Source organism: Phyllobates terribilis, unplaced genomic scaffold (genome assembly GCF_046119375.1).
Source record: "Phyllobates terribilis strain yellow unplaced genomic scaffold, ASM4611937v1 Scaffold_2__4_contigs__length_985480577, whole genome shotgun sequence".
In the NCBI taxonomy this organism is placed as follows: domain Eukaryota; kingdom Metazoa; phylum Chordata; class Amphibia; order Anura; family Dendrobatidae; genus Phyllobates; species Phyllobates terribilis.
Window position 1 is genome coordinate 437,806,702 of NW_027362762.1, and position 26,431 is coordinate 437,833,132.

At 41.1% G+C, this 26,431-nt stretch overlaps 2 protein-coding genes across 2 annotated transcripts in view; one reads left to right on the forward strand and one right to left on the reverse strand.

The window, feature by feature from the left end:
- Positions 1-5,077, forward strand: part of SYAP1 (synapse associated protein 1) — a 37,371-nt gene extending 32,294 nt beyond the window's left edge. Inside the window, exon 9 of the mRNA XM_073665414.1 lies at positions 4,220-5,077. Within this exon, the coding sequence (XP_073521515.1) occupies positions 4,220-4,347 (128 nt within the window). The 3' untranslated portion in view covers positions 4,348-5,077. The remainder of the gene's footprint in view (positions 1-4,219) is intronic.
- Positions 5,078-10,910: 5,833 nt separating this feature from the next.
- The window catches only part of LOC141214196 (ras GTPase-activating protein 4-like), a 274,525-nt gene continuing 259,004 nt past the window's right edge, over positions 10,911-26,431 (reverse strand). The window contains exons 16-21 of the mRNA XM_073665419.1: positions 25,054-25,223; positions 23,972-24,109; positions 18,241-18,376; positions 16,128-16,248; positions 14,417-14,472; positions 10,911-11,359 (exon numbers count right to left, since the gene is read on the reverse strand). Coding sequence (XP_073521520.1) covers positions 11,229-11,359; positions 14,417-14,472; positions 16,128-16,248; positions 18,241-18,376; positions 23,972-24,109; positions 25,054-25,223 — 752 coding nt within the window. The 3' untranslated portion in view covers positions 10,911-11,228. The remainder of the gene's footprint in view (positions 11,360-14,416; positions 14,473-16,127; positions 16,249-18,240; positions 18,377-23,971; positions 24,110-25,053; positions 25,224-26,431) is intronic.

Genomic DNA, 26,431 nt, shown 5'->3' on the forward strand with positions numbered 1-26,431 from the left:
CCCACAAACACATTTAAACAAGTAAACATTAATCCATGCATTCAATCTGGACGAAGAAAGGCACCAGTCCATCCTGTGGCCGTATACAAGGCAAGCGAACAATCAACCGAAAACGGAAAGGGTTAAACACTTCCTGGGGGCCTGCAATATTCGGATTTAGCTCAGGATAGCTGTGTCCACTGGGCCGTTGGCTAGGCAGTAAAGGATATGACCCCAACAGTCAATCGGGAAACTCCGATGGTATATATCTTTAATTATCCTGGTTCAAAGTTACTGATTTTGACGGATCCTCTGCTCATTCAGATCAATCCAACGGAGCGCGTCTTTCGGATGTTCAAAAAAAGTCTCTCCCAGAGCCGCCACTCTGTTTCGCAGGGTAAATCATGGAGTATGAGTTTTGCAGCCTTTGTTTTACATCAAGAAACTGCACCCTACGTTTTGAAACTTCAATGGAGTAATCCGGAAGAAGGGAAATTCTTTGGCTGTTAATACAAATGTCCCCTTTACCACGGGCAGCCTTAGGCTATGTGCCCACGTGGCAGATTTGATGCAGTGTGTTTTTGCCTCTCTGGCAGAAAAAAAACGCATGCAGATTTACATTATTTTTTTCAGCGTTTTCGCATGCGTTTTTTCAAGCACTTTTCCAAGCGATTTTGAGCATCACTTGGAAAAGTGCTTGACAAGTTGATCACACAATATAAATACATGCAACCGGCATGGATTTATAATGTGTGACCAACTTAGATGCTTTAAATGCAGCATCTATAGTAAAAAAAAGAGAATTAAGTTAAAAATAAAAAAACCCTGCATACTCACCTCCTCCCGGCGACGATCCTCTCGTCGGCGTCCTGCAGTGTACGGTCAGGACCTGCGGTGACGTCATTTAGTCACCTGATGATCACGTGACCGCTGACGTCGGCGGTCAGGTGATGGTCGCGTGACCATCAGCTGACTAAATGACGTCACCGCAGGTCCTGCAAGTACACCGCGGGACGCCAAGGAGAGAGGACGTGGCCAGGAGCAGACTGGGGGCCGCCGGAGAGGTGAGTATACAGGTTTTTTTTATTTTTAACTTTTTTTCTTTTTTTCATCACGTCGTAGCCGGGATGAAGAGGAGTTGTAGTCTCCTCTTCATCCCGGGTACCACACGCACCGCGATTACGCCGCAAATTCGCGGCCATTGAATTTAATTGAAACGCAGCAAATCCACATATACCTGCGGGTTTGCTACGTTTCAATGTTCCTCAATGGCTGCGAATTTGCAGCGTAATCGCGGTAGAAATGGTCATGCTGCGTTTTGCAATGCAATGCGAATTCGGCGCGCTAATTAGCGCATCATGTGCACATCCGAATTCACATTGCTTTGCATGGCAGACTGTTTTACAAGCGTTTTTGCGGCTGTAAAAACGCTACAAAAACGCTATGTGGGCAAATGGCCTTAAGGTTGGCATCTCTGTCTTTTGTAGTTCAGCAGCTTTATTGATATTGGACGTGGAGGGGCCCCTGGTGGCAATGGCCGGGTTGGCACCCTTTGTGCCCTTTCCACAGCAAAGAACGTAACCGTGTCTCAAAGTACTCATTTGGATTATTGCTCTGTTTTTTCAGGGACACCAATCACTCTTATATTATTTCGCCTGAGTCTGTTCTCAAAATCATCTGTTTTAGCTAATAGGGCCATTATTTGTTTGTCATGTCTCTTACAATCTCTTATTATCTGTAGTTGTTTGTCTACCGTATTACTGATTCTGCCCTCTGCTGCTCTAGTGCGTTCATTAACCTTTTGTAGCCCGTTCCTCTTTGTTACAGCCATAAACACATCTTTTATCGTGGGCTCATTATGCTGAGCTGTATTATGGTGGGAAGCAGAGAGTTCTGTCTCAGGCTGCAGGGCACAGGAATTTGCAGAGACCTTATCAGCAGTGTTATTGAATTCCTCCGAGAGCACAGAGAAATGATTAGACACCTCAATGATTTGTGTCTGTGCCTCATTGCCAGTGCTGGCTCCTGTGCTTGGAGCTCTAAGAAATCCAGCCAGCCTCAGTGCTATGCCTGCAGACACTGACTTCCCTGTTCTGGTACCTGCTGCGGAGGAGCCTGCGCCATCTTGGATGCTTCCATTCCCTCCTGCTGCTGTTCCTCCAGCCATGATCGCTCCTCCTATGCACACCGGTAAGTGCTAGGATGTGTATAGAAGGGGTAACACCGCTTTTTATGAAGTTAGGGGCCCAGTGGATCCTCCGGCAGGCTGCTTATCCCAGGAACTCTTCTAGCACACTTACACTCACATGTCCAGCCAGGCCATGCCCCCAAACATTTTTTAAATAATTACCGAAACGGCACCTGTTGGTAGAGCATCTCCTGTCATTCATATAAACGTCAGTGCACTGCTGGCCTCTCCATTGACATCTATATGAACAATGACCTGCCATAATCAGCAAACAAGCCACCACTGGTCCCCAGACAAGTGAGGGGCCCAGATGTGAGACACACGCCAATCAAGCTTTTATGGCATGTTGTGTGAATATGCAATAAATGTTTATGATGAACTTAGCCCTTTAATTAGATTGATGGTAAAAATGCTCAAGGATATTTCTCGGTAAGTATCTTGTAATCTGCTTGTTTTCCAATGTGAATTTAATAAGTTACCGCTACAATCAAGAGCCATCTGGATGTAAGGCATTCAGTTATACACACAGTGATTAGTTACCGCACCTTTCTGTATTGGGCCACAAAACAATTGGCGCTCTAACCGGGGCTGATGTGTTTTTTTTAATATATATTTTAAGGCGTGTACAGAAATGTAACTATAGACTTGTGAATCCTCACATCACACACACTGCATGCTGTGAGGATTCTCCGGCAGCAGGTGTAAAGGACATATTGATATTTATGCTATGGCAACTCCATTTTGTCTGCTTGCTTCAAAATCATGTTATTATACTCTTTGCATAACATACATTCTTTCCTTCTTTCCTCTTGATTCACATGCATCTTTCCCACACTAACCTTTTCTCTCAGGAACATTCTATGAGACACCCTGCTCCTGTTATCTAGCTAGTCTGAGCCGGGATGTACGACCTTGTAACTTTCCACCATGCACCGAACTAACGATAATATGACCATATGTGTATTTCCGTAATAATTGTACTAAAATTGGTTCAAGCTTGTAGTATGGATGTAGGTGATTGGATATTAATAAACTCAAAACAATATAAAATGCTAAGTAGAAATAAACGGGGTTAGAGAGATTCTTGAATCCCCCCCCATACAGAGCTTTGCCTCCATCTGGTTTTCTATTGGATTGCAATCAACCTTGTAACATAATAATTTGACACTCACTTGGTCAACCGTGAAGGGTCATTACTGCCCTCCCTCAACACAGGCGCATGACCTCAAATATGCGATTTGCATAATGCCGTCACGTGCCGATTAGAAATGTGCGGCCTCACTCCATGCAAGTGCATTGAGCGAGGCAAGACAAGTCTAGTCGGAATGTGACCGGAAGTATGCAAGTCACATACTTGAGGTCACATGACCACCCGCTCCCGGCACCGGAGAACCCTCAGTGTGCAGTGCACAATGTAAGGAATCACAAATCTGCAGTCTCATAGTGACTGCAGACTTGTAGCCAAAGGCCGGACATCCCCTTTAAGTAAACTAGGTCTACCTGCTGGTAAACTCCATCTGCAGTACTTTAAGGCTGGGCTCACACAAGTGGTAATGTTCCAAATGGTTAGATGGAAAAATTCACCGCTAATATCCATACTGTAAAATGCACTAAAAGTTTTGTGGCTCCATGTAGTTATCACACAAAGTGTGTGTACTCTCAATCCCTTTTCATTTAATAGTAACCCTTAAAGGGGTTTTCCCATAAACAACATATATCACCTATATACCAAATAGGTGATAAATGTATGACCAGTGGGACTCCCATTCATTTTGATAACTGGGGTTCCCAAGTCACAAGCGTAAATGGAGCAGTGACGATCATATGAAACTGCTGCACCATTCATTGTGATTATAGGGGTAGTGGTCACACATGCACACTACTGATCCACACTGGGGACTTTGGGCTCCCATATGTGGGGGTCTCGCCAATCAGACCTCCAGCCAGCGTGTGTGTGTATGTATATATCCTTTTTAGATTTCCCGATAAATCTACTTTCTGGCTTTGTGAGTGAAACCATCCTGAATGTGATTTCTGTTTCTTTTCTTTCAGAGGAATCTGAAGACTGGATAAAGGAACTGCAGCAAGTGGTCCAGGAATATGAAGTCGTCTCTGGCACCGACAAACTGAAGGACGAGAACTGGGACAAGGAGATTGAGGAACTTCTCCAGGAAAATTAACGGTTTTCCTTTCCCTGTGGTTTCCTGGAAAGCAACTTTGCTGAAATATAACCTTAGACATTCCTGCACAATGCAAAATACTGTCGACTTGGTGAAGTGACCTTTTGGGATTTTATTGCAGTTTTCCATGATGGACTCTAATGAAGATTGCATTGAACTTTTCATTCTGTGATCTGGAAAAGTAATGCAATTTGTTTGGACTTATTGGAAACTTTTTCTGTTATGTCTTTTTTTTTTTTTCTGTTCTGGTTTTATAATATAAGAATATTTCATAACTGATCACTTAATGACTAAGGCACCGACTTCAGCGTATGAGGTATCTCGGTTACAAGTTGTACAAAAATATTTTCAGTTTACAAATTTTGAAAAGAAATTCACTTTTAAAATATATATTCTCCTTTAGCAATTCCAGCAATTTTCTGATGCCAAATAAGAAGTTGTATGTACTTTGGTAATTAATTGGCCACCGATCTAAGTCCTGGAAGAAAAAAACGCTTACATTTTAGTTTTCATTGACTCCATTGGTTCATAGGTTGTCGAGGATTAAAAATAAAAAATAAAGATAATGCCTTCTTCAGAAACAGCCACTTATTGGTTCATGGGTGGACTTTGCAGTTTAGTCTCATTCATTTGAATGACAGCAAATCTAGACCGGAGTTGTATTCTTTCTGGAGACAAGCAGATCCTATTTTATTTAAAGGGGGTTGTCTTGTCTAAAGCTACAAGTCTGCAGTTACTCTATGTGACTGCAGACCTGTGAATTCTCACATCACATGCATTGCACGCTGTGAGGGTTCTCCAGTGACTGCATCAGTAGTGGGCGGTCATGTGACCACAAGTATGTGATATGCATACTCCAGGCCACATTCCGAAGAGACAGTTTCCGGTCTTGCTCAATAAACTTGCATTGAGCGGGGCTGCACCCATCTATTTGGAATGTGGCCGGGAATATGCATGTCGCATACTTGCAGTCACATGACCTCTGCTCTCGATCCTGTCACTGGAGAACCATCATAGTGTGCAGTGCACGCAGTGTGAGAATTCACAAGTCTGCAGTCACGTAGAGTAACTGCAGACTTGTAGCCTTAGACCGGACAACCCCTTTAAAGGGAACCGGTCACCAGAAATAATGCTATTAATCTACAGATATGCTGTCAATCTGCAGTTTAACAGCGTTATTATGCTGCCTGGTGCCTGCACGCAGCCAAATGCAGCAGGGAGAAAATGAACTTAATTCTCCCCGCAAGCATGATTTCGGTCATGGGGGTGGGGGAGCCAGTGGTTCAGTCATCGTTCTGAGAACTGATCGGCCGCTGTAACCGCGCCCCCGGCTCTGACTGAGCCGGCCCCAATGCAGAGGGAGTGTCAGTCAATGCCAGGGGCGCGGTTGCAGCGGCTGCTCTGTATTCTCAGAACGATGACTGAACCCGTGGTGCCCCCACACCCATGACTGAAACTGAATGCTGCTGGGGAGAATAAAGTTAATTTTCTCCCTGCTGCATTTGGCTGCGTGCAGGCGCCGGACAGCTTAATAACACGGTTAACCTGCAGATTAACCCCATATCTGCAGGTTAATAGCGTTATTTCTGGTGACAGGTTGCCTTTAACTATTCTACTTTTAGGTTTGTGGAAAACACTAAAAAAGAAAAATAAAACTTATCTTACCCTGAAAAGATAAAATATGGAGCGGTGCCATGCACAGGTAGCATTGCGCTAACATCTGTATTCTTTATAGCACTATATTTGGTTGAGGCGTTCCTTTTGAAACTGACACAATTGAAGTCCTTGATCCATATAATGCACTAAATGTTAATTAAATCAGCCAATATATTTAAAATAATAATTGTTTGCGGGTGTTTTCTCTAATATACAGCGCCCATTACTTGGGGAAATGTCTATGGGCTTAGTAATGCAGCGGTATTATACCGGACTGTAAGTACACCAATGATCTGCAATGAGAACTGCCTAGCTTGTTTAATTGAATGCATTGCTTATAATAGGTTTTCAAGCACACTGGTCAGCAGATTTCACAATACTAACTGTATAGAATACTAAAAGGATCTTAGACCTGATGAAGGTGGTGTAAGTACTTTGAGAATCCTTCTGAATAACTCTGTTTTCCTGTCTGATTTTTGCAAGAAGCATTTTCTCTATCGCTTCAGGAACACCGGAAACTATGGGTGTATGATTATACAGCGATTTTGACAGATTTACAAGTAAAGTACATCAGCCTCATCAGGTCTAAGATTTTACTTATATTATATACAGTTTGAATTGTAAAATCTGTTGACTTATCTTCTTTAATTATTCCCATTACACAAAGTGATTGCATATGACTAAAATATGCTATGACTATCTGATCCAGCTAGTTGCACCCCACTATTTCTGAGAATAAAGGGGCCATAGTGCTTTATCCTCAGTATCAGTGTGTCTTAATAGTCAAGTCCTGACCATAAGAAAGAAATGGAAAGCATTTAAAGGGATTTGTCAGCAGGTTTTGCAATGTAATCTGAGAGCGGCACGATGTAGGGACACAGACCCTGATTCCAGTGATGTATCATTTATTGATCTGCTTGCTGCAGTTTTGTTATAATCACTGTTTTATTCTGCTGCAGATCTAGCAGTTCTCTGCTGAACTCTGTATTACTCCACACACACCACTGATTGGCAGCTTTCTGTACTGTATACACTGTGCATTGTGAGAAAGCTGCTAATCATTGATGGGGCGGGGTTTCGTAGAGCATGAGGACTACATGGCATGAGGTAACTAGTCCATTAGTGATAATCTACTACTGATAAAACACTGATTTTATTGAAACTGCACAGCCTAGTAAGTGACACATCACTGGAATCAGCCTCCCTGCCCCTACATCATGCTGCTCTCGCATTACATAGCAAAAACCTGCTGACAGATTCCTTTTAATGGCAAACAAGTAAGAACATGATAGATGGGCTTCACAGAGGGGCTGTGGTATCTCTACTGGCAATGTAAATCTATAATTTAAAGATCTTTATACAACTAATAAACATGTTAAATGTCTCTTGACAGTGAAACGTCGTGCCTTCTGTATTCTGTCATACATGTTTTTACTTTTTTTAAGACAAAATTCTGCTTTTACTCATTGACCCCACATCTCATTTTAGAGACAAATCAAGTCTCCTTAGACAGTCCTTTAGTGCACTTTTGGAGTATGTGTATACACAGCACAGGTTCTAGTTGGAAAATCCATTGCATATTATAACAGAAGCGTTATGAATGGGATTTCCCAAAATCTCATCCACATGCTGCAGCATGCCAAATACAATTGTGTTCTTTTTTCTGATGGGGATCTTTGATTTTGGCAGGATCTATATTAATGCAACACAGAATGAGAATGAAAATACAGATACATTAGTTTAGTCTGTTCTGAAAAATTATTAAAAGAATTGCCCAGGATTATAAAACATTGCTTTCCAAGAATTGTGCCAAAAGCACAGGCAGGTTTGATGCCTTGGTTCTCCTAATCCAGGGCAATCCTTACGAGTGCCAGTTAGAGCACCCGATAACAGGAGAAGATTGGAAATGTGAGCATTCTACATACCTACCATACCGCATACAGTGCTCATTTAAGAATGCTTTTCTTTTGCTTTGTTGTTCTCAAATTTGCTCTGTTTTCTTTGTCCAGATGGATAAGGCAATAGCATGGCACATGCAGAAGAAAAGGCAAGGGACCATTAATTCCATGAGGTGCAAATTATACATTTCATACAGATGCAGAAGAGCTTTCTGTTGTTGGGTGCCTCTTCCACACATGTTAGTAGATGTACAGTGTCTAGATACTTCATATCAAGGGTGGGCAATTCATTTTCCTGAGGGGCCACATGAGAGACCATGACTGTTGTGGAGGGCAGAACAATAGGCTGAAATTAATTCTGTTTTGTATTAACATTAACATGTTACAATTAATATAAATAATATCTCTTAATATGGAGCAGAATTTAGTATGCTGACACCCCTATATACCATATGAGCCCCCACATAGCCTCCTATATACAGTATGAGCCCCCACATAGCCTCCTATATACATACAAATATCCCATACACATGAAAAAAAAACACATTTTGCCTCACTCCCGCTTTCCCGGTGCTCTGCTCCTGTCGCCTGTGCATGGAGGTTCAGCAGCAGCACGATGAAACAATGTAATCACGTCTGCTGTCTCTGACGCTGATTGGTGAAGATGGAACCTCCACCAATGTATTCACCACCATCTTCAGGATGCACACAGTGGGCGGGGGAGGGTATGGTGCGGCCCTTGGGCCACTGTTTCAGCCCTTCGGCTGTTTCGGTCCACGGGCTGGTTTGGAACAGCCAAAGGGCCGGAAGTTTGCCCAGGTCTGCTTTAGACGCAGTAGATGCTTACACCCTTTAAAGGGAATGTCTCATCAGAAAATGACCTATTGTTTAAATCCATTTTTTATGCTAAATGTATTTTTTTTTTTTTAAACTTTCTGATATGTTTGAATTTTTCCATATCACGATAGTAAAAAAAAATTACATTGGCGACAAGTTCTAATAAAACACTGCTACTTCCTGTTCTTCACCTGGACATTAGCATCACTAAACTGAATCAAGTCCTATTTGCTTGTATAGAAGCGGTATCTAAGCATGCTCTACCATGGGCAAAACTAATTGTGCAGGAGGATGTAGCTGTCTGTAATGTTGAGACTGCTGCAGTCATCTGTACAGAACAGGATATACGAGTCTAGTATAAAATATAATGTCCAGCGTGAAAATTGCAGGATTTTGGGTGCGGGGGTGTTTATATATTTTTCTTTTTGTCAATTTTTCATATACCTATCATTAAAAAAATAAATGAACATAGATAATCCTGATTTAAACAATAGACAATTTTGTGATGACTCATTGCCATTAAAGGGAATCTGTCAGCAGGTTTTTGCTATGTAAGCTTGAGGCTATGTGCCCACGTAGCAGATTTGATGCAGAGCGTTTTTGCCTCTCTCTGGCAGAAAAAAATGCATGCAGATTTACATGCGTTTTTTCAAGCAGTTTTCCAAGCGATTTTGAGCATCACTTGGAAAGTGCTTGACAAGTTGGTCACACAATATAAATCCATGCAACCGGCATGGATTTATAATGTGTGAACAACTTAGATGCTTTAAATGCAGCATCTATAGTAAAAAAAAGAGAATTAAAACGTTAAAAATAAAAAAAACCTGTATATTCACCTCTCTGGCGGCCCCCGGTCTGCTCTCCGTTCTCCTCCTGTCTGCTGCAGGCCGCGTATTGTCTCTTCAGCGTCCCGCAGTGTACTGTCAGGACCTGCGGTGACGTCAGTCAGCTGATGGTCACGCGACCATCACCTGACCGCCGACGTCAGCGGTCGCGTGACCATCAGGTGACTAAATGACGTCACTGCAGGTCCTGACAGTACACTGCGCGACGCTGAAGAGAGAAGACGCGGCCGGGAGCAGACCGGAGAGGTGAATATACAGGTTTTGTTTATTTTTAACTTTTTTATTTCTTTTTTTTTTACCGGGATGAAGAGGAGTTGTAGTCTCGTCTTCATCCCAGGTACCACACGTACCGCGATTTTGCAGCGTAATCGCGGTAGAAGTGGTCATGCTGCGTTTTGCAAAGCAATGCGAATTCAGCGCGCAAATTAGCGCATCATGTGCACAGCACATCCAAATTCACATTGCTTTACATGGCAGACTGTTTTACAAGAGTTTTCGCGGCCATAAAAACGCCGCAAAAACGCTACGTGGGCACATAGCCTAAGACAGAAAACTGTAGGGGTGAAAACACGTATTTCAGTGATGCCTCTCTTATCAAGCTCCTTGGTTTTGTTTACTTGCAATGATTGTTTTATCAGCAGGACATTATCATTGCTCCTGGTTCACTCTGCCCCCTTTTGTGATAACTAGCTCACTGTCTATAAAATTTGTACACACAGGGCCTGGTGTGGGTGGGGTTAGCTTTCTCCACTCTGCTTTATGCTAAATCTGAAAGCTCTGATTGTGTCAGAATTGCTGCACCCAGTACACTAAGTGATACATCATTGTATTCAGGGTTTCTTTGCCTACATAATGCTGCTCTCAGATGAGGTGGCAAAAACCTGCTGACAGATTTCCTTTTAAGGCTTGTCAGACACAGTGTTTAAAAAAGAAAAAAAATGCCTTAAGGTGTTTTAAACAGCATTTTTATTACGTAAAAGTCTATATTGGAATCTAAATCTAAAATGCACAAAATACAATGGCATTTTTCCAGTTGACTTCTGTATAGGACATGAAAAAAAATGTCAGGGAAAAAAAAATAAGTCTGTTACAAAAAACAGTACCACCAAAAACACATGCAAAATGCAGAACAAAAGTGAAGTGTGGGGGGTGGACGCCCAAAGAAGCCTTTCAGGCTTCATACAGCTCCCCTATCCTACACTTTTCTTATGTTTTTTTACAATAATAATTTTTGACATTTTGTGGGGGGTGGGGTGGTGGGGGCATTATTATAAATCCTATAAATATTAATGGGGGATGTAAAAAAAACAACACACAAAACGATCAGTATTTGGCATTCAGTTTTAATAAAAAAAGAATAGTGTTACATACAGCTTGCTATTGTGAATGTGACATGGCTGTCCCAACAGTGAAAGATTACGCACTGGAGCAAGACATATTGAAAACCTAAGAAAAATGGTTTGCAGGGTATATAGTTACATACCTTATAATGATGACAGACTGGACTTTCTGCTCTCACTATATTTTCGGTTAACGTTACATGACTTGAGTGTTGATTATATTCTCTGCAGCATTACCTGCTCTGTCCTAATAAACCACCGATAGAATTATAGATACAGCCTTACTATATTTACAGGGGTAAAATTTACATTTCCAGCAAGTACTTTTTCTCCTGATCAGCAAAATGTGGTGAATCAGCCAGGAAAGAATCATGAGCAGCTTCGAGGTCTTTGAGTATGTGGAAAAGCTGGGTAGCACTGTCCTTTCTAGCAGGATCTAAAAGTAAAAAATATATATTATTTTTGTAAATAATACAACGATTTTTGAACACTGATGTTCCAGGCAGCAAATAGTGCTTAGTTCCAGACTGCTAGAATATCACCAGATAGCTGGTATTCCTGCAAGGCTCCTGTTTGGGGCACCTGGAGCATTGAGAGCAGCAGAGGGCCTAAATTTCAGGACCTCAAGGCATGGAAGAGAAGGCCACTAAGATCAGCTCAGTTAGTTCTTTTATGGTACCATATCATAGAGCAATATAAGGGCTCTTTCACACATCCTGATATTTCCGGGACTGGAAAAAACAGTACCAGAGATATCCGTGTCCATGTGTGCCTGTTTGGCACGTGTGCCTCATCAGGATCACACATACCGGCGCCTGGTAATCAGCAGGTTTGTTCCCAAGTGGAAGGAATCTCTCATCAATGTCCCCTGCTTGTGCTGTGATCAGCGCGAGCAAGGGACAATGTTGAGAGTAGTATTCTGCTCCCGATGTCTCCAAAAGCTGTAAAAATAAGAAAAAAAAAAAAAAATCATTATACTCACCTGGCTTGAGGGAGCAGAGGAGAATAACCCACTGCAGCGAGCGGGCCCCTGATCTGCACTGAGCTCACTGAGCGGTGTCTGGTCAGGGAGCTCAGCGGTCCGCTCGCTGCAGTGCGTCATTCTCCTTTGCTCCTCAGCGTGTGCAGTCGCCTGTCGGTCAGATGGATTACAGCATGGAACACTGGATTTCTTTAACTTCGGACACGTGAGTATAAGTATTTTTTAATTGTATTCTTATTTATACACCAGGACACAGCGGGAGCAGAATATAACTGTCAACATTATCCCCTATAGGTGCTAATTGCAGCACAAGCAGGGGACAATGAGGAGTGATTCCTTCAGCACCCAGCGCTTGGGAACAGCGCTAACTGTACTGCTGATTCCCAGGCGTCGGTACGTGTCATCCGTGTGTCATCAGTGCGGGACGTTTTGTGGCCCATGCAGCGTGTAAAAAAACAGACACACGGTCCGTGGAAATACACATGTGCGCAGACCCATTCATTTGATAGGGTCTATGTGTGTAAGTGTCTCCAGTGCGTGTGAAAACGGACACCATACCTACTGGAAACACTGATGTGTGAAAAAGCCCTAAAATGGAGCAAAACTCCCTAGCTAATGGATAACTTTTATTTTTATCATTTTAATATTCACGCATGAAGCAGCCTACATGTTCCCAGGACTCAAAGCCTGAATGAAGGCTCTTCATATTCACAAACTCATAATGGAAGAGCTGGCAATCGCTTGGTGGGGAAAGCAGGAGTCCGTTTTATTTTTCCTAGCAAATAAACATAAAAATATGGGCCCCGAATTCATCATTCATGTTTCTCCAGTTTTCTGGTGTTATTTGCTCCTTTTTAGTGTCTTTTGTATTTGAGCCTTATTCTCTATAGGTTTTGCACCACTTTATAAGTTGTCTTTCATTTTTAAAGGGGTTATCCTGGACTATATCAATTTTTTTTTACTATGGTTCTAAGAACTAACAGGCAGGTAGTTGCTAACTGTTGTGCCCGGCGCTGGTCTCTGCCGACTCAATACGGTCACTGTCAGGTCGACAGAGCAGCGGCTTCTCTTCTGCTCTGCTCTGTTGATGGGGCGTGAATGCCAATGTCATAACTAAGGGAACTCGGCTGTCAATCAGCAGTCACGTCCCGTCGACAGAGTAGCCAGTAGGAAGAAGAGCTGCTCCATTTACGTGGAGCAGCTGAATCGCCGGCAGCAGTCGGTGACCACTTTGTGCCGGCGCTGGATAGAACAGGCAGGTAGTTTCTAAACTACCTGCCTGTTAGTTTTTTGTTTCATAGTAAAAAAATAATTTAGTCCTTGATTACCCCTTTAAGGTTTTTTTTTGTTATCCAGAAGTTTTAGACCATGTGCACTCATTGAGCATTTGGTGAGTTTTTGCTTTCTCCTTATTGATGGGTTTGAGGTCTAATACTTGTCCTTCTAAACAGGTTATGAACAAGACAACTGTCTTAAAATTTTGCTCATATGACATGTTATCAAAATGTTATTGTACAGATGTCACCAGGTTAAAAAGTGCCCAGGCTTTGCTGTTACTTAATTTCTTTATTTTTTTTTTTCAATCCCCCATAAGGTTTCAGAGATATGGACCTTTTTATTTAGTGCTAGTTTTTATGGTGTTTACCAGGGAGCCATGGTTCACAGGACTCTCTGGGGGTTACTGTACAATTATCCTGTTAGCCATGCCCCTTTGTAAAGACCATAAAAATCATCGTTAAACTAAAACCCCAATATCTATGCAACCATACAGCTGGAGCAGCGGGAATAAAATATGAGCAAAAACTGTCCACTTTTGACCTGGTGACAGGTCATCTTCAACCCTTTCCTGACATCCGTTGTATAGGAATGGTGCAATTCTGGAGCAGGTATATATATTAAGCACTGCTGTATATAGTACAAGCGATCAGATGATCAGGTCCCCTCAGGGGAATAACAAATATAGCAAAAAAATATAAAAAAAATAAATAAAATTCAGATTCAAATCACACATAAAAAATAAAAGTATTAAAAAAATGTACATAGATTGGACTTTTATCAATGCAGTGATACAATATATCAAAATGATTCAACCCGATCTGTAAACACCATAAATAGAACAAAATGAAATTTTCAAAATGAAATTTTTTTGGTCGCAACAATGCTGCGAAAAGACAACATTTGGAGGGATCAAAATGTTGTATCCCAAAATAGTATTAAAAATGTCTGCCCGCCCCGCACAAAACCAAACCTTCATACAGCTCTAACAACCAAAAAATGAAAACAATATGGATCGCGGAAAATGGCAACACAATTTTTTTTTTTTTTTTTTACAAAAACATTACATTTACATGCACAAAAAAAATAAAAAAAAGTTATGGCTCTTGGAAGTAAGAGAGGAAAAAAATGAAAGTGCAAGAATGAAATTTGGCCTCGGTAGGAAGGGGTTAAACAGGACATAAAATCTATTGGCTGGTGCAATGCCATAGCCAGACTGCAATAAAAGCACATTACCTGTTAGGGGAGATTTGCTGCTGTTATCATGTTGTGCTAGTTCCAAGTACTTTTCCCTGCAGATATAAAGAATGTTTATTTTAATATTAAGCCTATCATTAGGTAAAGATATGTTCGTTATTGTTGTTCTCGTTTTGTTTCTGAACAGCAGTCACACACCATAGGAGACATTGGACCACTGTGCATGATCACGTTTTCAATGCTATCAAATAAAAGTAGAATCAAAAGTCACCTCATATCTACAGGCAGTTTTAAACCCCCCCATACACAATGGATAGCTGTTGGCCAAACAATCGGTCAGTCAACTGGTATCTCTCCCAGCTCCCCCATACTCATTGATGGACGGCTTAGCTGAACATTTCTGCGTTCTCTATGAGAAAGCTCCTGGTAGACTCGTCTGGATGCATCTTATCCCCTGGAGAGCAAAAGGATAGTAAATCAGACATGCTGGATCCTTCTCTTTCCTGACATGAAAGTCGGAAGGCCCCCCTACACTATTAGACATTCAGTCAATATTAGTTTAATGTGCATAGGAGTACTACTGTTCTTGCCAGAGAACCTGAAAATGCTTTATGGCCATGTTATACTAAAGAAGCTTCTTATATTATGTTTATGAAAGATAACTATTTGCTATTTAATCGGAGAGCAATTTAGGGCCACATAGCCTGATTCCATGGATGTGTCACTTACTCAGCAACTTGCTGTATTTTTATTAGAATCAGTGTTTTATTTCAGGAGATTATCACTGCAGGACTAGGTGTCTCATGCTAGGCAGTCCAGCTAATCTGTGTAACCCCAACCCCACTACTGATGGGCAGCTATCTGACAATGTACAGTGTACACAGGAAGCTGCAATGATCAAATTTATCAAAACTGCACCAAACAGTTCAGTAAGTGATACATTCCTGGAATCAGGCTCTCTGACCCTACATCATGCTGCTCTTAGATTACATAGCAAAATGTGCTGAGCCTCTACCCTGGAACTGAAGTGAACTGAAGCCAAGTGTTGCTGCAATATTTATATGCAGATGCGCTAATTTCCGTGGGTACCATACATATATTGTTCACACAATGCAACCATAAACCATACTGTCATGCAGATAAAGCACTTTAGTTGATAAAGGAATTCTGCAGGAAAATGGCCACCGTCACATGATTCAAACACAGCCCATCCTACTCAAATGTCAAGATGGGTTGCAGTTTGAAGAAACACTGCTCCCGAGACCCGTGTGTCAATGGACAGGAACTGTATCGAAAGCCCAAATACTTCCATGAGCTGAGGAGAAGTGTGTGACAGAAGAAATACATTAAGGATTTTTTTTATCCAGCCAACTCCATGTCCAGTCCACTGAGGTGAAGGTATATTTCTCCTTCTGTCACAAACTTCTTCTTGGCTTACAGAGGTACGTGTGCTTACCATAAAGCTCCTGTCATTTAACATAGAGGTCTCAGAAGCAGTATTCTTCAGACTGCATCCCATCTTCATACGCGAGCAGGACGGGCTGCCGTTTGAAATACGTGATGGGGGCCATTTCATTACATTCTTTCAAGAACCCCTTTAAAGAATGCAAGGTTGTGCAACAAAACAACAGTCCACTGTACTACATCAGAAATATTTCTTAGTGTGTGATATAAGCTTCACCTTATTGTTACCTTGTAGGACACTGAAATATTCCCATACTGCCATATGGATGGAAAACAGACAATTTACCTCATTGACTCTCTCACTCCAATCAAATGCCTGAAAATAAGCTGTGCCTCTAGATCAGGATTTAAGAGATCGTTCCATTCCTGTAATGTGACTTCATGCCGAGTTTTGTCACAGCCAGCAACTGAAAGTAAAGCAGACAGCTTATATGGGCAGTACCTGGTTCAGTCTTTAACAATTAGAGTTATTCCCACAATCGCATTATTTTTCACAAAGCCCAGTAAATGCATACTTATGATAATAAAGAGACGAAATCTAACACGAAGATTGCTCCTTGTACCTTTCTGTCTTTTTTCATCTTTATATGCCCCTCTGTTCATCCAGCCTCAGATGGGCAGTCCCATTGTTACACTGCTAAAACTACATTTCCCAGCAGCACAACGCTTTCCTTCAGTGCTGTCCCTTTCCTGTGTGACCCACCTCTCTGGGTTTATGTCTCAGATCTGTGCTGGAAGCAGACAGACTGAGGAATGTGTATAAAAGCACTGACTTCCAGCACAGCTCTGCTAGGCTGAGTTTACTCAGCTGCGCCTACACCACAAATATGCTGCGCATCATCAAGCTAATGTATATTCAGAGCTTACTTATGGCGATATGTACTGGTCTAGAAATGTGAGTGCTCTGTAAATGTTTAGGATGGGATTACCCTATCAAAGGGGTTGTGCAGATTTACACAAACATGGCTGCTTTATTGCAAAACAATCTACTGCAGACAGATCAATGATGCAAATTGCCTATGCCCCTCTGTTGAAGCATATCACAGAAGATAATCCTCAAAGCAGCATTTGCAAATTCATAACACTGATCTATCAGCATGTGGCATCAACACAGCTCAGCAAAGCTGGTCTGATCAGCTATAAATTATATATATTGTGTATGGCAAAAAATAAAATTGGTATGGCAGACTAGTGTACAGGACCATACCTTGTACAGAGGAATAGAGTGTATTCTGAAAGTAGAATACATTATGTCTGTGGAGGATGCAGAGCAGAACTATGCTAGAAGACAGCTGAGAGAGACTGCACGGCGTTTGATTGACCAAAGGCAGTGGAAGCACAAAAAGATGAAACCAATTAGTACTGGGTGGTAAATAAAGCCTAAAGGGGCCTTTTTTGGGATATGTGCAAAATATGGCATATTTAAAGGGACCTGACATGTTGAAAATGGTATCTAAATCTACAGGCAGGATGTTATGGAGCAGGAGAAGCTGATCAGATTGCTATAGATCTTTATGGGAAACATTTCAGTAAACCTTGCATTGTAATCGTTAAAAATCCCTGGTGTTTGTAAGCATGTGAGTCAGTCCTATTCAGTGATTAACAGTCTTCCCCGTATTACTGCATGCAGAGATAGCTGTCAATCACTGAGTAGGACCACCCATTGGACTCATGCATACAAATACCAAGTTGTACTGAATCTTTTCCAACAAACCTGATTATCGTTCATTCATATCAAGATTCTTCTTTATACCATGCTGTTCTCAGATCAGATTACAAGAACATCGTGCCAGGTTCATTTTAAAAATGAGATATATTGTCACAAATTAATAAATATATATGTACAATAATAGCAGGACACACTATGATTTGGGGAATGCCCCTTTAAAGGGGTTGGACAGAATTAGAAAATCAAAGCTGCTTTCTTCCAGAAACATTTCCATAGCTGCTCATGGGTTATGCATGGCACTGCAATTCATATTAAATGAAATGATTGAAGCTGAGCTGCATACTACAGATGAGAGTATAGCAACAAAGCAGTCATGTTTGTCTAATTCTGCACAACACCTTTGGAAGGGTAACCATATTAGATATTTATGGGATATCCACATAAATGTGTGGACCAATACATATCTCCAGAAGTAGGCTCCCTATGAACCCTTATCCCATGAACATTCTCATGTTTTCCATTTCATGCTTTGTATTTACCATATTACCCCATATAAGCCATATCTAATTTAATTTACATTAGTCGATAGTTTGAGGGGAGGTACCATAAGATAAGATTGTATATAAGGTAGTATATATAACACTAAAACATCTCTAAGTGTTAAACTCTTTAGTTGATGCATGCTAAAAAAAATACATTAATACATTAATATTTATGGATGGTGCAATACCTCCTTTGTCCTTCTGGTGGCAGCAGCTCCACTTCTCTCCTTTGTAGACACCAGGATGATAGGAGCCAAGCATATCACTGTTGTTGACACAGACCTTTCTCATTGCAGAGAGCCACTGATTTAGTTCATTAACGCACTGAAACACAAACAAGGGGTTAAAGGAACACTTTTGTGAACAAGTAATCTTACTCGATAATCAGAATGTCATCAGAATGATTTTAGAATTATTATATTATATTATTTTATCAGATTTTCAAAAATCGGACAGACTGAATATACATTTTTTTACACCAAAAGTTCTTGGGGCTACTAAAGATTTAAAACAAGTAATGTACAGTGGCTTGCAAAAGTATTCACCCCCTTGTCTTTTTACCTATTTTGTTACAATACAACCTGTGTTTAAATATTTTTGTAATCTGATTTGTGTGTGATGCATCAGCACTAAATAGTCTAAGTTGGTGAAGTGAAGTGAGAAAAATATAGGCATAAATTTAATTTCTGGGATCAAATAACTAAAAATTGGCATGTGCATATGTATTCACCCCTTTTGCTATGAAACCCCTAAAGTCACATGCTTAGTGAAAGGAAGTCCACCTATGTGCAATCTAAGTGTCATATAGTCTGTCAGTATATACCGTACACACCTTTTCTGAGAGTCCACAGAGGCTGCAACACCAATAAGCAAGAGGCAACACTAACCAAACAACACCATGAAGACCAAGGAGATCTCCAAACAAGTCAGGGACAAAGTTGTTGAAGTTATAAAAAATATCCTAATCTCTGATGACCCCCCCCCCCACCCCGAAGCACCATTAAATCCATTATCTTCAAATGGAAAGAACATGGTACCACAACAAACCTGCCAAGAAATGGCTGCCCACCAAAACTCTCAGCCCGGACAAGTAAGGCATTAATTAGAGCAGCAGCGCAGAGACCAAAGGTAACCATGAGGGAGCTGCATTGTTCCCAAGCAGAGACTGGAGTATCTGTCCATATGACCACAATAAGCCAAACACTCCATGAAGGTGGCGCTTATGGAAGAGTGGGAAGAAAAAAGCCTTTACACACAAAAAATGTAAGGCTCGTTTTGAATTTGCCAAAAGACATGTGGGAGACTCCCCGAATGTATGGAGGAAGATGCTGTGGTCTGATGAGACCAAAATTGAACTTTTTGGCCACCAAAGTAAACGCTATGTCTGGCACCAAACCAACACAGCTCATCACCCCAAGAACACCATGTTTTTGTGCAGCAGGAACAGGGAAAATGGCTTGAGCCATGGGGAAGATGGATGGTGCGAAACACATGGATATTCTTGAGCAAAACCAGTTTCAGTCTGTGAATGATTTGAGATTTGGATGGAAATTCACTTTCCAACAAAACAATGACCCAAAGCATATTGCTAAAGCAACACTCAAGTGGTTTAAGTGGAAACATGTAAATGTTTTGGGGTGGCCTAGTCAAAGCCCAGACCTTAATCCAATTGAGGATCTGTGGTCAGACTTGAAGATTGCTGTTCCCCAGAGGAAACCATCTAACTTGTAGGAGCTGGAGCAGTTTTGCCTTGAGGAATCGGCAAAAATCCCAGTGGCATGATGTGAAAAGCTCATTGCAGTCTTTTTGCAATGAGTGACTTGCAATTACAGCTGCAAGTAGCTCATTGCGTTTTGCAGCTGTAAATGCCACAAAAGGAGGCTCTACAAAGTACTGACTTTAAGGGGGTGAATAGTTATGCACACTGAAACTTTCCGTTACTCCGTCCTCTTTGTTTTTTGTTTCACAAAAAAACAAAACAAATGTTCACAGTTGTAGGCATGTTCTTTACATAAACTGATGCAAGCCCTCAAAAAAAAAAAAAAAAAAATTCCAGGTTGTGATGTAGCAAATTAAAAAAAATGCCAAGGGTGGGGTGTGTGTGTGTGAATACTTTTGCAAGCCACTGTATACTATCTATGCTTTAGCAATGTCACATCTTGATCCACATGTTAGTCCTGTTTCTCAGAAACCCAGCCAACAAGACTCACTCTAGCTTGGCTTCACAAATATGCTGAGATTTATCAGATCACTCTAGGTAGATTTTCTCTTATTAGTGCCCATGTGACTCCTCTGCCCATTCCGCTTATACTGAGTTATCTACAAGAGTAATCAACAATCATTAATACAAAAACAAAAATCACAACACATTCCCTTTAAGCGTAGGTTTGATTTTAATAGGACGACCATAAAAAATATTTCTACAGTGGGGAAAAAAAGTATTTAGTCAGCCACCAATTGTGCAAATTCTCCCACTTAAAAAGATGAGAGAGGCCTGTAATTTACATCATAGGTAGACCTCAACTATGAGAGACAAAAGGAGAAAACAAATCCTGAAAATCACATTGTCTGATTTGGAAAGATATTTTTTTCAAATTTTGGTGGAAAATAAGTATTTGGTCACCTACAAAAGTTCATCTCAATACTTTGTTATATATCCTTTGTTGGCAATGACAGAAGTCAACCATTTTCTGTAAGTCTTCACAAGGTTGGCACACACTGTTGCTGGTATGTTGGCCCACTCCTCCATGCAGATCTCCTCTAGAGCAGTGATGTTTTGGGGCTGTCGCTGGGCAACACGGACTTTCAACTCCCTCCAAATTTGCACAATTTGTGGCTGACTAAATACTTTTTTTTCCCCACTGTATGTTGCAATTAAATGGAACCTGTCACTAGTTTTATACCTTATAAACCCTGCCCATCACCTTTAAAATCATGTAAATGGGATTCCTACAACCCCTTTATATCATCATAGGTGCCCCTGCATACCTCTGAAAAAGTGTCTTATACAGGTCCTACGCTGTATGTAAATTGTATGGTCCGGTCCGATGGGCGAACCCAGATTGCAGTTGGCGCTGCACCTAGTCCTTTGAAACGCTGCCTCTTTTATCTGGATGTAAGTGGACGATGTCACTACATCATCCTCACAGTGCTTGAAGTCTCGTGCCTGCACAGAAGGGAGTTGCAAAGCACTGATTGCAATCTGGATTTGCCAATCGGACCGGACCTCTATGCATTTCCCCTCCAATGCATTTTTATAGGGTGTCAACCTCTGCGGCTAGGTAGGATCACCTGTAGGGTGAATTATCAACTGTATTGTTTAATTACATTGTCCTATATTGTCTAAAGCCCCCGTCTCACATAGCGAGATCGCTAGCGAGATCGCTGCTGTGTCACGGTTTTGGTGACGCAACAGCGACCTCACCAGCGATGTCGCTATGTGTGACACTTTGCAGCGATCAGGCCCCTGCTGTGAGGTCGCTGATCGCTGCAAAGTGTCCTGGACCATTTTTTGGTCGTTGCCCTCCCGCTGGTCAGCACACATCGCTAGGTGCGCGTGTGCCCCTAGTAACCCGATGTTTATCATGGTTACCAGCCTGCTCCTGCTTCAGCAGGCTGGTAACCAGGAGCAGGACATCGTGGAAAGATTCTTTCCACGATGTCGCTGCTCCCCTGATCGTTGGTGAGCCTGCCTGTTTGACAGCTCACCAGCGACCACATAGCGACGCAGCAACGATCCCTGACAGGTAGTATCGTTGTCGGGTTCGTTGCAGCGTCGCTAAGTGTGACGGGGCCTTAAAAGGAATTTAATGAGTTTTTTTTGTATTGTTTGTTTTGTCCTATGTGTTTAGTGCACATCTGAAGCACGGTCTGCATGAGTAAACAGGCTATTAAATGACTGTCAAACAGTAAATAATTATTGATCGGCAGTCGTTGATCATTGCAAAATCATCTACTGTAAATGGACCTTAACTGTATTGGTCATTAAAGGGAATCTGTCAGTAGGATCAACCCTCCTAAGCCGTCTATATGGGCATGTAGGTCATAGGAAGCTGAATAAAATGATACCTTGATGTCTGTGATCTGATGTCTTATTCCAGAGAAATCCACGTTTTTCTTATATATAAATGACCTCTTGCAGGCTCTGGGGACAATGCTGCCTGAAATATACCTCTGTCCTCAGAGCTTATTTTACATGAAGGGAGAGTTATCAGTGTGAGACAAGTAACTAACACTAACAGCAGAAATGAACTTTATCTTCTTGCAAACACATTTTTGTGCAGCTCTCACAGCTCTGCTGTATTGTAACAATGTTATAACCCTGTGTGCCTGTGAGATGGAAGCTAAAGCACTGAGAGGAACCTGCAGATGTGTCAGGTATAATCACACACAGCTCTGCAGTGAGATCAGAAGAGCAGAGAGCGGCCATTGCACATCACACTGGTAACTCCCCTTCGTGTAAAATAAGCTCTGGGGGCTGAGTTATCTTCTAGGAAGCATCCTTCCCATAGCCTGGAAGAGGTCATATATGTAAAGTGATAAAAGATGATTTCGCCACAAGACATCTGATATAAGGCATACAGGTAGGACTTTTTTCAGCAGTCTATAACCTGTATGCCCATATTTATAGTTTAGATAGGTCAAAAGTGGTAACAGATTCCCTTTAACTATTTCCAATTTAGTTTCAGTAATTCATCACTGAGTCAAGAACTCAATCTGTGCATGCGCTGCCACCGGCACCATTTTCCTGAAGTCTGCCAGGAGGTTAATGTGTGTATGCACCGACATTGGCGCCATTTTACTGAAACCTGCAAACAGATCGGTCTGTGCAAGCGCCGCCCGCGCCTAGGACGGCACTGGCGCGGAATTTTAAACACTATGAAGATACTTACATCAGAGGCAGCTGTGGACTGTGGCAGAGATGAAGACCCTAGCCACAGTCCAATCCGAATGCATGAATAGCTTACAGCACCAAAACTTCTAGTGGTGATTAAAGAATAACCAGGCTGTGGATTTCTACAGTGAAGGTACGTGATAAATCAGCAGCACAGCGCCTTTATGCACATACCTTTAGTTTATAATGTCTGATCCTCATGGTTCTGTTTAGCAAGGTTTGGGATAGTCCAAAATGATTTGTGTTTTCATTGTCAAGCAGCGGTGGGCTCTTTTCTGCACTCAATTTGGTCCTGTCCAAAAATTCTTCCATTCTGGTCTGAGCTACTTCTGTTTTTTCATGAACACTTTAAATTCCCTATGGTGTTGTCCCCTAAAGTGAGCCTGCTGGGTATTATAGATGAGCTTATTGATGGGTCCTATGAAAGAAATCTAAAAATTGTCTGTTTTTCTGTGCTAGAATAATAATAATAATTTCATGGAAATCCACAGAAGTCCACTTAGTCAATAAATATATTCCACTCTATAAAATTCTCTATATGAATAGGAAATGTGGTTATAAATTTATGTGGTTATAAGTTTGATAAGGTATGGAGACAGTGGTTAGGAATAGCAGACCCTGCCCAATAGCATTCCCAGCAGAGTCTTCTGTATATTTACATACATAATGTACATAATGACATTTCGGGAGTGATGATGGTCATGGGGGCCGTTATGATTGTGTGTTGTGGATGAGGTTGTATGGATTTATTGTATGGATATGATTCTTTGGTTGTTGTTGATTCTTTCTATGCAGCTACATTATATTGATATTGATGTAAAGTCAGACACTGAACAGGCTTGGGTGAACATTAATGTTTCTTATAGATTCTAGTGCTTGCTATTGTTATTATTTTCATTTTGTTAAAAAATGGAAAATAAAGCCTTTAAAAATAATATGTCCTGTGTTGAGCCCTCCCTTTGTCAATGATTAATAGTGAGGCAGATTGAAATTGTATTGTTTTATATTGATAATATTATCAGTACCTTACACTGCAAGTATAACGCTTCCAGGCCGCCATTCTCATCTGTGTAAATAATTTGCATTACATTTGAATTTCCAAAGCTTTTCTCTTCCACTTTCTCCAGGGCTCTGACTCTTGATAGGGATATAAATGAACTTTTCTGCACCAAGACAGAAAGAAATAATATAAATAAAACATTGCATTGAGTACAGGGTACCCTGTGATTGCAGAACGGCCTGCAAAGATGTCATAGGTGTTAAAGCAAAGACTTGAATGGGTAGTCTCATCTTGATAACCTCTTGCCTCATCCCCTATTTAAAGGGGTTTTCCCATGAGCAAAGTTCATTTTAATCAACATTTTAATCAATAGATCTTGGAATAACAATAAGTTCCTCAATTGGATGTGTTTTAAAAAAATGTTCCTGTGCTGAGATAATCTTATAAATGTGCCCCTGCTGTGTACTGTGTAATGGCTGTGTCTGACCGTGTACAGAACATGGTCTGATCATACCACATCTCCTGGGCAGGAGAGGAAGCAAAAGAGTATACAGACATTACAGCACGGGATCACAGCCGATTCTTTCTTTGAGGTAAAACATTGCTTAAAAACAAATAGTGAAATGTTTTGCTTCACAAAAAGAATCAGCTGTGATCCTGTGCTGTAATGTCTGTATACTCTTTTGTTTCCTCTCCTGCCCAGGAGATGTGGTATGATCAGACCGTGTTCCTGCATGGTCAGACACAGCCATTACACAGTACACAGCAGGGGCACATTTATAAGATTATCTCAGCACAGGAACATTTTTTTTAAACACATCCAATTGTGGAACTTAATATTATTCAAAGATCTATTCCATGACCATTAACGTATAAACTTCCTTAGAAAAACTGCATATATGGGAAACAGTATGTCAATTTAGAATCTGGTTCCAAGCTTCTGAATAGATGGGATTAAAATCAAAGCTAATTTACATAGATCCTTTAACACTGGGCAATTTAATTCTAGATTTGCTGGACATGCTGCAGGCTCATCTCATAAACATCATAAATAGGGCCATTAATTTAGGATTTAGAAAAACAATAAAATTTACAAAATTTTCTAACCTTGGAAAATTGAGTTTTTGCAAAACTTAATGCGTCAACAGTTAATGAGAGGAACAGTTTTTTGAAAGACGATGAGAGCAGGTATCCTTTGCATTTAGTTTTGTAGACCATCAGTTGACCTTCTTTGACTGTCAGGCTCTGAAGATTTAGTGCCTTCTGCAGATCAAGCTCTGAAATAGAAACAATATGAGGTTAAAGGAATATTCCCATTTCCAAGATCCTATCCCAATATGTAGCAGGTGTAATAATAATAATAATAATAATAGCAATAATAATGGCAAATACCTCTAATTACAAATGTAGTATAGTTCTTCTGATTCACTTTGTCGCTTACCCGATGTGCAGGGCATTGCAGTAGCTTAGGTTATCTCCACTAACAGATAACTAAGTAACTGTCACTATACAGTACAGACCACAAGTTTGGACACACCTCATTTAAAGATTTTTCTGTATTTTCATGACTATGAAAATTGTACATTCACACTGAAGGCATCAAAACTATGAATTAACACATGTGGAATTATATACTTAACAAAAAAGTGTGAAACAACTGAAAATATGTCTTATATTCTAGGTTCTTCAAAGTAGCCACCTTTTGCTTTGATGACTGCTTTTGCACACTCTTGGCATTCTCTTGATGAGCTTCAAGAGGTAGTCACCGGAAATGGTTTTCACTTCACAGGTGTGCCCTGTCAGGTTTAATAAGTGGGATTTCTTGCCTTATAAATGGGGTTGGGACCATCAGTTGTGTTGTGCAGAAGTCTGGTGGATACACAGCTGATAGTACTACTGAATAGACTGTTAGAATTTGTATTATGACAAGAAAAAAGCAGCTAAGTAAAGAAAAACGAGTGGCCATCATTACTTTAAGAAATGAAGGTCAGTCAGTCCGAAAAATTGGGAAAGCTTTGAAAGTGTCCCCAAGTGCAGTTGCAAAAACCATCAAGCGCTACAAAGAAACTGGCTCACATGAGGACTGCCCCAGGAAAGGAAGACCAAGAGTCACCTCTGCTTCTGAGGATAAGTTTATCCGAGTCACCAGCCTCAGAAATCGCAGGTTAACAGCAGCTCAGATTAGAGACCAGGTCAATGCCACTCAGAGTTCTAGCAGCAGACACATCTCTACAACAACTGTTAAGAGGAGACTTTGTGCAGCAGGCCTTCATGGTAAAATAGCTGCTAGGAAACCACTGCTAAGGACAGGCAACAAGCAGAAGAGACTTGTTTGGGCTAATGAACACAAGGAATGGACATTAGACCAGTGGAAATCTGTGCTTTGGTCTGATGAGTCCAAATTTGAGATCTTTGGTTCCAACCACCGTGTCTTTGTGCGATGCAGAAAAGGTGAACGGATGGACTCCACATGCCTGGTTCCCAC